Source organism: Aristolochia californica, unplaced genomic scaffold (assembly GCF_029961685.1).
Source record: "Aristolochia californica isolate CCGP_79_NKW_82.1479 unplaced genomic scaffold, dmAriCali1.0.hap1 SCAF_15, whole genome shotgun sequence".
Taxonomy (NCBI): Eukaryota; Viridiplantae; Streptophyta; class Magnoliopsida; order Piperales; family Aristolochiaceae; genus Aristolochia; species Aristolochia californica.
In genome coordinates, this window is record NW_027181826.1 from 3,250,346 (window position 1) to 3,266,393 (window position 16,048).

Below are 16,048 nucleotides of genomic sequence, written 5' to 3' on the forward strand. Positions count from 1 at the left end.
AACCGAAAATATGCAATGAATTCAAAACAAAAGACCTTAGACTTCTTAAATATTTTCTAGGTATTGAGGTCTTCCAGTCAAAGCATGACATTGTCTTATCTCAGAGAAAATACGTTTTTAGTCTACTTGACGACACTTGAATGTTGGGATATCAACCAACAAATACTCCTATTGATGCTAATACAAAGTTATGTGTATGCTTCGATGAAGATATTTATGTGGGTAAATATCATAGACTCGTGGAAATACTTATTTGTCTCACTATGACCAAACCAGACATATCATATGCAGTAAGTGTGGTTAGTTAATATAAGCATAAACTGCAACTTACTCATTGTCAAGCTTTGGAGAGGATTCTTAGATATATAAAAGAGTTCCAAGCAAGGGACTTTTATATAAATGTCATGGTCACTTCAACATTGAAGGATTTTTGGATGCAGATTGGGCCAGATATCCTAATGACAAGAAATCCACTTCTAGGCAATGCACTTTAGTTGGAAAAAAATTGGTCACATAGAAGAGTAAGAAATAGAATGTTGTTGTGAGGTCCAGTGCCGAGGCAGAATACAAAGCTATAACCTATACAGTTAGTGAGCTTTTATGGATCAAATCCCTCCTCACTAAAATTGGGTTCCACAAAGGAGCAACTAATTATGAGAACTAGGCAGTCATCTACATTATTTCAAATTTGGTCTTCCACAAGAGAGAGGTTGAGAAAATTACAAGTTAGCATTATATCCCTTAAGACATATCTCATCTCAAGGGCAAGTTGCAAACATCCATACAAAGCTAGTCACATCTAAGATTTTGGACCACTATATGTGCCAACCTGGGTACCTATGATGTTTTCTCTCCCCTAGCTTGAGGGGGAGTGTTGGAAAATGCAATCTATGTATAGTGGCATTGATGTAAAATCTCTTCTTTTCTTGGCCCTTTTTCACCCTACTTAGGGTAAAGAGTATTGATGTAATTATGTACTTTTCATTATTATAAATAGATGATAAAGGGCAGGATTAGGTACTCTCTCTTATTCTCTTCTCTCTTGTCTCTTCTTCTTTCTCTTCTTCCTTCTCTCCTTTGACTGGTATTTATTATGGGATCCTAAATCCAACACATCTATAGTGAAGGGGTGAAAAATGCTAACCTCCTACAAAATAGTTTGAAGCTCATTGTAATAATAAGTCATTATCCTTTCTCCTCTTTTTAGACTAAATAGTTTAGCATACAATTCTTTCACTACAGAAATCACTCTCCTGCGCATATAAAACTTCAAAAGACATTTATATTTCCTTAGTTGTTTCATAATACATAATTTAACTTCTCAACTTAGAGTCCATACTATTGAGTAACCAGGTCATAAGCTGGCTATCCTCTATTTCCTAATCATATGTAATAGGAATTAGTGAATCGTCTCTAATAAATTTAATTTTTTTTAGATACATTTGTATAAACTTAACCGACTTAGGTAGTTTTAACCATTCAACTTCTTTGTGGTGATAATAATAATGGTTATCGCTTTAGAACTTCTAAACTCTCTTTGAAGTTAATGTCTCACCAAAATCAATTATTGATAATAAACACAATCAACATAAAAACAATAGATATTAAGCAGAAACTAGTACCTACACAGGCAGCATGGGCCCACTTCAATGAGAGTTTTGAACAAAGAATCTCAATCCAAGCACATTCATACAATCCAAACTTAATAGTACCAATTGGCACCCTAAACAAGTTAAATTTCTCCAAATTTTATTGACATCAACCTTATCATAGGTGATATAGACATGAACCATAGGATTAGGAGCTTGCACACACTTCAATTTGGACAGATCTCAAGATACAATCTTCTTGTGGCATTAGTCAAACATATAATTGTTTAATTGGCAATACAAGTCATCAACCCTAGGGTTTTGACACAAAAAATATGAAATACTCTAATCTTAACTTCCGATCAACAAAAAAAACTGAAATCTTCTTTCCTTCAAAACTGAGTTGTTAATGAAGAATAAAAAAGAGTGTTTACATGCTCTAAATAAGGAGCTTATTACTTTGATACCATGTAAAAGATGCAATCTAGGTGAAGAAAGGAAAAAAGAAGAAAGAGAATGAAAGAAGAGAAGAGTGTGTTGTGAGAGGCAATTGTTGGGGGTAAAAACCAACCCCCTTTCCCTTTTTATAAATCACTTAAGTGACTTGATATCTATTTACATAACTACCCATCATAACTTAAAACTCTATCTCTCGAACTACACATCAAAATAACATGTAATTTGGACCATAGACTTCTAGTAAAAACCTAATATTACTGACACTATTACAGACTAATATAGAATATATAAAATAACCAAAATACCCTTACTCGATATATATAATATTCTGATTATACGCTAGAGATCTGTATAATCCTTATAAATATAAGAAGGATAAAAGACATATGTTTACATCAATACTGTCAAATTTGCAAGAAGCACTTGCTAGCAATTGTATTTGAACTTCTTATATACTTTGACATTTTAATTAATAATTGCATGTCTTAGCAATACCCAAAAAGTGTTCATATACATCTATCTTTTAAATTTCATCGATTAACTCTACCGCAGGTATGAAAAATGACAACGGAATCCTATAAATGTGACATAATGATTTTTTATTGTCAATTAAATAGCTTTGTTTGCTTCAAAAACCTACCACCAAAAATGCATCCATATAAGGTGAGTAATACAAGTTGATATGCAACTATTTATGAATATTTGTTAGTTATATTGACCTGTATTTAGCTATAGAAGAATACGCATACACTACAAAATATCTTATTTGCTATTTATGATCTAAATTATGTGTATAAATTATAAATTTGCTGCTTCAGTTTTAAGCTAATGTATTTTGCTTAGTTATTAGACGATTTTCGCCATACTACATTAAAAGAGCAGCCATGGATCTCTTCAACATAACCCCTCTTAACTCGTAATGGACTTGTCATTAGTAGTTTTGTGCTGATGAGTCTTACCTGGGAACAAATTCAACTTCGTTATCTGTAGTTTCAATTAACTCTCACACAAAATGGGAAATGTGATTAATCAAGTGAATGAAGTGGTTGGACCAACTAATATATCTGAACATATATAAAAAGTTTTTAGGATTCATATTTTTTCAAGTCAATTTAAGTTCCGTTCACCCTCTCAGAATGAATCCAGGAGACCAAACTAGTGCTAGTACGTGCAGGAAGAAATCGAAACCGATATTATTACTTCTGAGATAAGATAATTGCTTGAAGGCAATTAGTAACAATAAATTCATATGCCAAACCAAGCAAAGAAGCCATCCACTCTTTCAGATTGCCCACTGTGTAATAACACAAACGTAACAAACACCCACAGAGCATTGAAGGAGATCATTGCAGTGTCACCCACTGATTAGGACTCAAGAAGACTGGCCTGTGGCCGCTTGGTTCTTGTAAAGGTTAACAATGGAGATCACAGTGAGAGACAAGAGGAACCCAACGCCTGCATAGGAAGACATGAGCGCACCACCGCCCCGGTCGCAGTAACTATCAAATTTGTCGCATATCTTGTTCCACCTGGCATGGGAGTTCCCACTCTTCCCGAGCTCTGCCATGGCGGCCGCCGCTGCCGACCCTGCTGTCACCAGCAAGACCATAACCTGCTTTCACCGAAAGAACATCATGACTGTTGCATAACAGCACAGACGATCAACAGGACTGAAACGCTTTTGAAATATCTTACCAGGTCTGCGAGGATCATTAACAGCCCCAACCCTTTAATGGTGATCTTCTCGCCGAGCAAAACAAGCAGCAGCATCGTCAGGTTGTGGAAGCTGGCTATTGCGTTCACGACCACAAAGAACCTGCAGGATTCATTCGTGACTTACCTGATAGAGAGAGAGAGAGAGAGAGAGAGAGAGAGAGAGAGTATACACAAAAGAGGGAGTCTGCTGAAACTTGGCGCTGACACTCTGACGGACAGGCTGAGCTCCGTTAACGCCCACAGTCACGGTCTTGGTCTCCTCGTTGAGTGCCATTACAAGCGTTGCTGCGACTGTAGCAAACAGCGCCAGCAGCCTCAAAGCTAGCAACACCCACCTATCTCGTTCCTTCCCCTTGTTCGCTTTTGGCAACGGGCTGATCACTTCTCCCTCTTGTTTCTCAACATCTTCACCAGCCATGACTAAGCACCCAGAGAGAAGAGCAGACAGACAACAGTGCAAGAGCTACGAGGAAGTTTCAGAAATGGGTACTGAGAACCAAGTGAAGACGGTATTAAAGGGAGACCAGCTGGGTGAAGATGGTCTCGAAACGGATAACCTGCTCACTTTGTTTAGGTCTAACAAGTCTTAAGTACATCATCGTTTCTTTAATTTATTGCTTCTTCACTATCAGGAGTTGGAATTTCATTGGCTTTACCGACTCGCGTCTCATCTACATAACATAAAAAAGAAAGATTTGATGAAATTTTTGGTTATGGCAGGTAGAATTTTTAAAAACAAATGGTGGAAAAATCAATGTTAGATAAACCACATTCATGTCACAGTTTACTTTCTTGAAAACAAACCAAACTTCCTAAACTGCCGCAATCATTTGTTAAAACAAAGGATCAAACTATAGGCCCATGTGACTTAGGCATGTAATTTTATTTCATCAAGCAATCCATCACACAAGAAGCTATGAACTGAGTTTTTCCAGTTGTTTATGAGACAAAATCAAGATTGTTCATTCATATGGCTCTCATCCAAATGAAAGGTCAAACAAGCTCCCTTAAAACTTCCTGAGATTGAATCAGGGTCGTCTATCTTACCCACCTCATGTTGATAAGAAATACAACTCAAGAAACCCTATTGAAAGACATGGACAAGCTTAGGTGGCATTATTGTAATTTTTTTTCTTCCTCCCTCTCTCTAGGGTAAAAAGTATACTTATTATTTATGGACTTTTGACATCTATAAATAAAGGTTAAGGGAGAGGGTTTGGATATCTTCCACAACCCTTATTCTCCCCTCAATTCTCTCCTCTCTCCCAACCATCCTTTCTCTTTCTTCTTCTTATTCTTCTTCTCTCATTTTCTTCTTCTTCCCCTCTACTTTCACTATCTTCCTGTTATCAACAAACCCAAGTCAAGCAAGCTCTTTCTATGTTTCTCACTAATAATGTTGTTCGTGAAGGTTGGGATTTGAAGTGCCATTGAACCAAAGGCACCTGACTGGGGTTCATTGTCTTGCCAATTGCCATTAATAGGTTCAATTCCACTTTAAGAGGACCAATATCGTGGCTCTGTTTCATAGTTAATCATGACACTGTTAAACTCCTTGCCTTGGACACATCCTATTCCATAATAGAAACCCACTCCCTATCTGAAGTGTGTATTAATGCTGGCTTTTCTAACATTCTTTATGGACAATTTAGAACAATCATAGAAAGATGCTGCTTCTATAAAATAAGAAGAATGAATAATTTTTTGATGTTTTACATTCATCAATACAAGTATTTATAGGTTACAAAGAGATCAAATTTTACATGATCAGCATTATCATTAAGAGAGTTTACATTGCTTTAGACTTATAATTTGAGACAATCTCAAATTCTATTAGCTTTATCTTTATCTCTATCATGCCCTTGCAAGATGGAGCTCCGAGGGGAGAGTCCAATCTTGGTCTTCAAGAAGATGAAGCGTGTTTGGGGAAGTGGTTTGGTGAGAGGATATGCTAACTGATCAATGGAGGAGACATGAGTTACCCGAAGAACACCACTCTGAACTTGTTCTAGAATTAAGTGGTAATCCAAAATTACATGTTTCGTGTGCGAGTGAAATATTTTATTGGAGCATAGATTTATAACACCGATATTGTCACAATAAAGTCGATCGTCATGGAAGAAGAACACCAAGTTTAGTGAGAAGAGAGCAGATCCAACGCATCTCAGTTGTAGTGGTTGCAACATATTGATATTCTGCCTTGGTAGAGGATCGACCCACAGTCTGTTGCTTCTTAGAATTCCAAGAGATAGAATTGAGACCTAGGTAAACACTATAGGCACCGGTGGAAGTGAAATCATCCTTATTTCTTGCCCAGTCAATATCAGATAACACATGAAGAGACAAAAGACATTGTCGATGTAGTACAATACCATGATCCAGAGACCCACAGAGATAGCCTAACAATAATTAGTAGTAGGGCAATGTATAAATTGGGATAACTTATTCACCACATAAGCAATGTCAGAGTGAGTAAGAGACAAATATTGTTTACTCCCAACAACAATCCGATATTCATATGCATCAGAGAGTGTCGTATTAGATTGAAGTGTGAGTATAGATGATGTAGCAACCACTTTAGCTATAGGCTTTGCATTTGTTATGCGTGTGCAAGCAATGAGATTAGAAATATACCGGCGTTGAGACAGAAGTAGGCCTTGAGAATGAGGAACAACTTCAATTCCAAGAAAATTAGTCAAGGAGGCAAGATCCTTCAGTGAGAATCTATGAGCAAGAAGGTGGACGAACATTGTCATAGCTTGATCATTGTTTCCTATAATAATGATGTCATTAACATAGACCAGAATATACAAGACAACTGAACCTATGTGAGAGATAAATAGAGAGGAGTCTGCATGAGAGTCGGTGAAGCACGAGGAGAAGAGAAATTGGTGCAACTCATGATACCTAGTACGAGGTGATTTCTTGAGACCAGAGAGGGCCTTGCAAAGTTTGTAGACATAATGGGGATGATCATGATCAATGAAGCATGTTGGTTGTGCCATAAAGACATCATCAAATAGAGTACCTTGGAGAAAAACATTATTAACATCAAGTTGTCGAAGCGACCAACCATGACTTATGACAAGGCTAAAAACAATGCGAATAGTGGTAGGTTTCACAACAGGACTAAAGGTTTTACCTGTCAATAGAGCCATCAAAAAGATATTTAGTACGAAAAATCCATTTGTAACCAACTAGATTCTATGAGGTATCCGAGGGAACAAGTTCCTATGTCCCATTCCGAACAAGAGTATCATACTCATTAGACATAGCCTGATGCCATTTGGGATCAGTGAGAACTTGAGCTACGGTTGTGGATGTGCCAATAACCAGGATGAACACATGAACTCCAAAGGGAGAGTGTATTAGACGAGGGGCGGTCGAGATGAGACTAAAGTGAAGTGAAAGGGGAAGATAGACTCAACGACTTTAACATGACATGACACATAAAGACGAGAGATATTGGGCTTAAGACATAAATAGGCACTTTGAGTAGTAGAGTACCCTAGAAAAACATAAGGAGAGGAACATGGAGTGAGTTTGTGGGAGGAGTACGACCGGAACCACAGATAACAGAGACAACCAAAACAACAGTTTAGAGTAGTTAGCAGGGTTGCCAAAAAGGTTGCCATATGGTGAAAGAAGATTAAGCATGAGTGTAGGTAGACAGTTGATGAGATAGACAGTAGTGGAGAAGGCATATGATCAGTAAGAAAGAGGTATGGAGGCATAAGAAAGAAGAGACAAACCTGTTTCGACAATACCTATCGTGTTCAGGTGTATTTAGAAGAGACATAAGATGAGAGATGCTATTGGTCACCAGAAAAGAGGACATTACTTTGTCTTCCCTTCTCGCGCCCCCCCCCCCCCCCCCCCCCCCTAATTATCCGAATCGAGTGTCTTAATCCGTTTACCAAATAAGTTTTTAATAAGATATTTAAATCAAATAAAGGTATCAAATACATGTGATTGTTGTTTGAGAGGTAAAACCATATATACTTTGTAAAGTGATCAAACATAATATTTGATGTCATCAATAGAATGAATTGTAGAGGTCCAGACATCATCAAGAGGGGAAGAAGATACAAGAATAATATGGGAAAATGGTAATTTGTGACTTTTATTGCATTGACAAGAATTGCAAGTAAAATTAAAATTTAGAGGTTGTAATAAATCTAACTAAAAAGTGAACATGTTGTGCCAAAGAATTGGAGACGATGGATGACCTAAACGATGATGCCACTCAGATTAAGCGATCTTGACACTGGAGAAAGCAATTATTGGTGGAAATTGGACTTGGGATGATGGTCATTCGTACACACCATCCTTAGTTCGACCTCGCAAAAGTGTTGCCCTCGTATGAAGATCCTTCACACGAAAAGTAGGTAAAAATTCAATGGAAGTATGATTAGATTGACATAATTAAGAAATAGAAATAAGATTCTTTTGCATGGTAGGAACACAAAGAGCATTATTTAAGAAAAAATTACTTGAGGGTGTAGAGAGGGATTTGTAACTAGTATGAGTAATAGGAAGACCCGTGCCATCACCAATCATAATGTTTTAGTGCCATCATAAGGAGTATAAATAGAGAATTCACTCAAGTCGGTGGTAACATGGTACGATGCTCCACTATCCAAAATCCAAGGAGAACTAGTAGCAAAGTTGGCGGTTTCAAGATGTGCTCGTGGTTACCATGATTGCGAAGGGCGAGGTTGCCAATGAGAGGGGTAGCAAGGAGTTGGGGAAGGTGGCAGAGGTTGTTGCATCTGGCGAAAGATAGGACATTGTGGAACCGTGTCTCCTTTTTCTCGGCACAACTGCCAACTACCGGGGTAGGGTCGAGGCTGAAATTGACCATCCAAAGTGACGATGTTGTGGAGACCTGAGGCAGTACCCGCATGTGGGTGGTAGGAGGGTGCCCCTTGTTGTCGGTGATTATGATTACTGACTTGCCGGAATTGGAGAGAGAACTGGCGAGATTTGCAAAGGCTGAAAGTGGAGAGGAATAAGTTGAATGGACACGTCGCGAGAGTTTTTTGTTAAAGAGTTTTTCATGCAGCTCATAAAAAAAAATTGGCGTGTCACAACCATTGATAATATTAACAAGTGGTTTGTACTCATCGTTGAGCCCATTTAAAATTTTCTCAGTGAGATCCTCTAGATCCATAGGTTTTCCTAGGGCTTCAAGTTCATCAACACATGTTTGAATAAATTGCATATACTCGAAAATTGTTTGAGACCCCTTGATGACATATTTGAATTGCTTTTTGATCTGTTTGACGTGACCATGCAAAGATCGAGCATAAAACTGGCTAGAATATTCTAGGCTTCATCAAAGGTTCTTGATTGAGTGATAAGCGAAATAAGATATGGCATGAGAGAACCGACAAGAGCACAAAAAATCAGCTTATTCTGACGAAGCTATATAAGATATTTGGGATTGGGAGAGTCAAGATATTGACTATTTTTGTGGCTGAAGGAGCAGGATAAAAACAATCAACAAACTTATAGAAATCATAACCAATAAGAAAAACCTCCATCTGAAGCTTCCAACAAAGATAATTGGTGGAGGTGGGTTTGACAGAATTGTGGATGTAGAGTACCGAAAGCTGTGTAGTTGGGTCATGGGCATTGGGAATAGTGATTTGAGTATCTTCAGTAGCCATGAGTATAAACTCAGCTTCTAGATTTTTTTCTCTCTCGCAGGTGTGAGAGTCATAAGTGTGCGCTCTTCTTCATCCCGAATTCAATTGAATTCAAACATCGGATTAAACCACAAGTCGAAAAAAAAAAAACACAGGAAGAAGAAGTGGGAAGGGGAAAACCTGTGACAACAACGATAATCGGGAAGGCACTCGGTGGTGCGGCACGACTGATGGTGAGATCGCCCGTAGTGTCTGCTGGGTGACATCGACTACGAGTTGTTGTCAATGGTTGCAGAGGCACGACAGATGATGGATAAGAAGAATACCGGTGGCGACAACGGTGGGAGGACGCATGGTGGTGCGGTACTGTTGACAGTGGTGATTGCGGGACGGCCCGCTGTGGCAATTGAGCGACGGCGAGGACAAGTTTTTGTCGAGAGTTGTTGAGGTTCAACAGACGATGGTGGTAGCAACAAGATGTTGTCGATGGCCCTTGAGGCAATGGGGCGACGACAGTGATGCCTTGGGCAAGAGAGGAGGTTCGGGGGGAGGGACGATGAAAAACAAAGTTTTGCTCAAGTGCATGAATGATAATAGAGACAGGCTGTGGAGATGGGCAAGAGAGAGTTCCACGAAGATGGATTGAAGATCGATGACTCTGATACCATATAGAATAAAAAGAATGAATAATTTTTTGATGTTTTATATTCATCAATACAAGTATTTATAGGTTAAAAAGTGATAAGATTTTACATGATAAACATTATCACTAAGAGAGTTTACATTGCTTTAGAGTTATCTTTTGCACCAAAATTTGTACATTCAAGGAAAACATAGATGCATAAGATATAATAAACACACTAGAGGGTTAGAACAATTGTGGGTGATAGTGTTAGTTTAGGGGGGGGGGGGGGGGGGGGGGAGAGTGTTGTAAGTGAAAGTGAATCAGTTATTGGTGTTAGTGTAAGAGATGTAAAGTGCACTAGAAAACACTTTCCTGTGTTAGTGCCCAAAATGAAAAATATAGTGTAAACAAGAGAATGAATTACTTTTTATAATATACCAAAATAGATCATATACCTAAAAAAATAACTAACCAAAACAAACATGGTACTACCCTAACAAGTAATTTAATGTAGTATTAAAATATATTCCTATACTAATTAATTAAATAAGATATTTCATTAATAAATTAAGATAGATTGTAGTTTAGTCTAAATTAATCCAATAATTACATGCGACAATTAACATGTGCATTAATTAATGATAAAATTTTGATAAATAAAAAGTAAAAATAACAATAATGAAACATAAGATATATTTTACTTAGTATAAATTAATAATATATTTCTATAAAATTAAAAATCATTAGTTTAATTAACGATTAGAAATAGAATAATTAAAAAAATGGTTGACCAATTGCTTTTTTTAACATTATTTTAATTACGACTCTTAAATCACTAATTTAATATAGTAATAAATATAATAAATAAATAAATATAATAAATAAATAAATATAATATTGTATTAATAACATAAGATAGATTTTTAGTAGTATAAAAGAATAATATATTTCAAAAAAAATAAAATCATTAGTTTAATTAATGATAAAAATAGAATAATTAAACAAAAACACTTGATCAATTGATTACTTTAGCAATATTTTAATTACCACTCTCAAATCACTAATTTAATATAGTAATAAAAATAATAAAAATAATAAATATATAAATAAAATATTTTATTAATAACTTATGATAGATTTTTAGTAGTATAAATCAATAATATATTTCCAAAAAAATTAAATCATTAGTTTAATTAATGATAAAATAGAATAATTAAACAAAAATACTTGATCAATTGATTACTTTAACAATATTTTAATTACCTCCTAAATCACTAATTTAATATAGTAATAAAAATAATAAATAAATAAACAAATATTTTTTAATAACATTAGATAGATTTTTACATAGTATAAATTAATAATATATTTTTCACAAATTTAAAAATCATTAGTTTAACTAATGTTAAAAAATAAAATTATTAAACAAAATTTTTTAATAATAAACGAGAGTAAGAGGGAGATGGGAGAGAGAGAGCACCAAGAGAATGAGATTCACTTTTGCAAGCCGAGACGCGAGTTCAAGTGGATGAACCAAGATTTCGGTGAGAAGCCCGATTCACCCACTTTACTCATGGGCGAGTTCAAGTGGGTGAACCCATTTATCCACTTGAACTAGCGCCGGTGCATGCACTGACGTATCCGGGTCAAGTGACAGAGTAATCTAATCGACTTTCACTTGACCCCTAGGCACACTAACAGACCCTTAGATGAAGCTTCTTTCAAAAATATTGAAGATGTGGGTGCAATTAAAGAGTGAAGCAGTAAGGAAAATACAAGGACCTGGTTCCTTTTTTCTTTTCGTTTTTTTCTACTGGCACACCAAGCTTAGGCGAAGTCCTCATAACAGGCACAAATATCACACCTCCAATTCTTTTTAGTATACTGGGAACCCTTTTCACTGTACTCATATCATAAAACTCATTCCAGTGAGACAGTAATAGCCATCTCAAGTTCAATAGTGAGTTAACACCAATAAATATAGCAGATTGAATCTTAAAACTACAAGAAGGCCTTGTATGTCACTTTTTCTCTGTCGTCACTCCCACTACAACATTGCTTACCTACAAGACAGGTAAGGAAGATGTTCAGTCATTACTTATGGCTTCAGTTATTGGCTATGTATGGAGCATCCAAAAGATAAATCAGAAGTGGTATAGAGATTACCAGTTTTCCGCTTTCATCAACAGTCATGGGGTTCTCCACAACAACAGTTTGGTTGTATGAATTTGGCATCGACTGCAAGGAGGGGAAAACCAAGTGTCAATAGTAGAATAAGCAATGCTTCTGGAATGGCCAGAAAGTACAGATTTTGAAGTTCTGAAACTCACGGCAGAAGTAGATGGCATCGAGAGGGGTGTAGGTCCGCCAGGTCTATGTACAGGAATTGGCACCCTTACATTATTTATCTGCAGAAAGTTTGAACAAGAATCAAAAGATCCAGCTTGGTAAGCACTTGGTTTTCAACTTCACTTCAGAGTTCACAGCTTCATGTACGCTAACACCTCAGTGACAGGAAAGAAAAGCAAAAACTGGATTACACATTGTCAGTTCCTTACCCCAACATTTGTTATGTAATGACACAATGCGCACTTCACTGATGGGGCTCCACTTGGATATGCAAGAGTTGTATGGCAGTGGCTGCAGTTCACCTGTGCGACTGCATTGGCTGCTTCGCATTCAAAACCAAACACACACTCTTAGAACATTCAACAACCAAAAGACAAAAACCTTCTCACAAAAGTCAACTATGTTAAACCATTTCCTCAAGCTGCAACAGAAATACAGGAATTACGGATGATTTTCACTATACTCGCAGTTTTATATTAATGTAGTGGATGGTAGAAACATTCCTTCATGAGTCTAAGCCACATTAAATCCCAGATGTTTAAAGAAAACAGAATATAGAGAATTACAAAATACAAGAGGATAAAAAAAAAAGTTTCTCTGCACCATAAACTAGATTTACCATAAAATAGTAACCCTCATACAAAACCTTTTTTCTGTATAAAGATACATCAGTCTGTTCTAAAAAGTAAAAAGTTAACATGATTCCGAGTAATGCGGAAAGAATCATTCACCTGTCCTTGCATCATTAGTTGTGTGACAGCAGGCACAACGCACACTTGTTGCACCACGAGGATACATAAGTAATGTCTGACAGCCCACACAGACAAGCTGAGCAGTTTCCATTGCTGCATAAGATATGATAAAAGTTTTAGATTTTTCTTTAAAACAGAAAATCCTGTTAAGAGAAGTTTCCATTTAAACCCAGTAGAGTGAACTAATCCTGATCACCTAGGTAAAAACAGAAACAGAATTCTGCCAATTGGTTTCTCCATTCCATCACTGGTTGAAACTAATCGTAGCCAATTATCAAGTAAGAAATTAGAGGCAACATATAAAGTACTGGAGATAACCGTAAGGCTAGGATGTAATATATGTATGATACCAAACATGATAGTACATAGCAAATTTCACAATCTAGAAGATTTTTTTTTTTTAAAAGAGAAAAAATAACAATCTAGTAAGCTAAATCACATAAAAAAGGATTCCATCTTTACATGCTGTTTTGCTTGGAATACAATCGACACTGATTAGAGTGGTGCGGCTTGAAACCAAGATCTCATACTAAGCAACATCAGATCTGATCATTAATCTTAATCCTCAATCCCATATCAACTGCTGAGGTGGAGTAGTTAGTGTGCTAGTACATAAGGACATGTTTAATACTGTTTATGAAAAAAGGCATACCATAGATTTCAACAGTATAAAGCTAAATGCACCATAAATTCATCTGAAAGTCCAAAATCTTCGAGGTATCAAAAGATAGGACTCTGACTGGTACATATACAGCAAAAGAAAATTTATTCATTTCAGAATAATAAGACATAATAAGGTCCTGTCATACTATACTGAAAGCAATGGTTTATACAATTTCTCCGTAGGTACTGTGGTTTAAGTCTCCCGCTCTAAAACATGAGCATCCCATACTCTTTTTTTTTTTAAATAAAATTCAAAAAGAATATGATCTCTCCACAAAGTCATTTTAGAAATTCATAAGTTTTATCTTGGTGAAGTTTAGGTACTATGATTTGTGTCACCTTCTCTAAATTTTGCAGTCCCATAACTTAGTTTTAGATATTCATTTTAAGCTAAGAAAATAACTAGAAAGAAAAGGAAACAGGGACCCCATAGTCCTGATAACATCTACATAATATGAAATGGTTCACTGATTCTCCATGTAATCAGTAGAACATATGTTTATAAATCAACAAAAACAAGGACATGCCATGCTAGATGAATCATTAACTCTCCATGTAAAGCAAAAGGAACCTAAAGCATAACAAACAATAAAAGAAAGAAAGAGAGAGACCAGGAGGTGCGACCGAATTTATTGTATTGCATATTGAACAACGAACATTTGAAGCTCCTCTAGGGTAAAGAAGAAAATGCCGACACCCACAACACACCAGCTGACTCTGCATGCCTGCAAGTTCCAATTAATAATCAATGTTTCCCTAGTACCAAGACAAGTCAATGAGGAGCAATTTCCTGATATAATAAAACAACATAACACATAAAGATTTTAATCCCAGAAATCATGCCTACAAAATAACAGATAATAAACACAATGTTCATCAAACGAATAACAGAAAGCTCTTAAGACTTTCTCACTTCATCAATGGCAGATTTATTTCCACATATTATCTTTAAATATAAGTTCAATGTGCCTTTAAACATCAAACAGAAAAGACTTGGATGTAAATGTTCTATTTTATATGAACCTAAAAAGACTAACCACTAAGGACCTAGAAAAAATTCAACTGGAACTTGGGATCGATTACTTCTTTTCTTATAATGACAAATTGGTTAAAATAAGACCACACTTGAAAGAAAAGAAAAAAGAAAAAGACTTTTGGGATTTATTACTTATGGCCAATTCGATTAGCACGAAAATAAAGCAAGGCATAGACATAATGCCAATACAATCATAATCAGCTTATGAAAGCTAAAGATAACCAGATTAATTTCTTATGAAATATGCTAATTATATTGATGAAATGCAGGGCCTAAAAGAATAAAAATATCAATATAGCTAAGTGATAACTTGACAAAACTTCACTTGAAAATAAGGAAATGGTTAGAAAATTCAAGTCAAACGAATGATCAATGAAAATTTTCAAGGAAATACGTGCATGCCAAACGACCAGCAGCAGGAAAAGTAAATAAGCAAATAAATCCTACACAGATTATAAAAAAAAAACTCAGAAAAGGACCCCAATGGTTACCGCATAAAACGAAATTTTAATTTGTGCAGATAAGATACCTTAGCCACTTACTCGTTTTTCATTTTTTCCAACATGAGACTCCTTATCAGTCACAAAATTCATTACCCCACGAGCATAAAATGAAGGGAAAAAAAAATGGAAGCATGACAAAGCAGCAAAACGAGCAAAAAATTCGTCAATCCAACATCCAGGATGAACAGATAATCCCAGGACACGAATGAATTCCACCACTCTACACAATTCCAAACCCGGATAGCGACAACATCCAAGCAACTAACCTTCAAAAAATCGAATAAAATCCGTATCGAATGTGCAAATGCCTCGCGAATTACGATAACCCAAAGAGAAGAACCAATAATCCGAGGTGAACCCTTGACCGAAATTCAACACCCTCGATCTTGATATAGGAAAAATCTTCACAAACCTTTCCCTATTCAAAACCCTAGTGCGGGTCTTCGTTGATTTGCTGTTTATCGTCTGAATAAACAATTGATTCCAAGGAGGCGAGAGAAGAAATTGAAGACCATCCCCAAGAGGAAACGGAGACGAAACCAATCTCCGTTTCAACGATAATAATAATCCAAAGAGAGGCTTTATTAATGACGGATTATCGTATCCTCGCTAGATAGTTATTATTAGATTATGCTAGAATATTACAGAAAGGAAAGATGGGTTCAGAAGTTGAGCTTCGACAAAATCGAGCCGCTCATTCGTGGG

The 16,048-nt window shown here is 36.2% G+C and overlaps 2 protein-coding genes across 3 annotated transcripts; both read right to left on the reverse strand.

Annotated features, from left to right (window-relative positions):
* Positions 1-3,225: 3,225 nt before the first annotated feature.
* LOC137952367 (CASP-like protein 1B2) lies at positions 3,226-4,295 on the reverse strand. Its single transcript, XM_068799514.1, has 3 exons — positions 3,935-4,295; positions 3,744-3,864; positions 3,226-3,660 (listed from the first exon to the last, which is right to left on the reverse strand). Exons 1-3 carry the CDS (start codon positions 4,180-4,182, stop codon positions 3,421-3,423), a joined length of 609 nt encoding a protein of 202 aa, XP_068655615.1. The 5' UTR covers positions 4,183-4,295; the 3' UTR covers positions 3,226-3,420.
* Positions 4,296-11,849: 7,554 nt separating this feature from the next.
* On the reverse strand, positions 11,850-16,016 carry LOC137951977 (protein LSD1-like). Of its 2 annotated transcripts, none has more exons than XM_068799000.1 (7): positions 15,610-16,016; positions 14,416-14,529; positions 13,121-13,234; positions 12,599-12,711; positions 12,371-12,448; positions 12,207-12,278; positions 11,850-12,103 (listed from the first exon to the last, which is right to left on the reverse strand). In XM_068799000.1, exons 2-7 carry the CDS (start codon positions 14,525-14,527, stop codon positions 12,062-12,064), a joined length of 531 nt encoding a protein of 176 aa, XP_068655101.1. In that variant the 5' UTR covers positions 14,528-14,529; positions 15,610-16,016; the 3' UTR covers positions 11,850-12,061. The 2 variants fall into 2 exon arrangements, with proteins under 2 accessions (XP_068655101.1, XP_068655102.1); XM_068799001.1 differs by having other exon boundaries at positions 12,599-12,708; positions 15,610-16,005.
* Between the last annotated feature and the right edge of the window lie 32 nt (positions 16,017-16,048).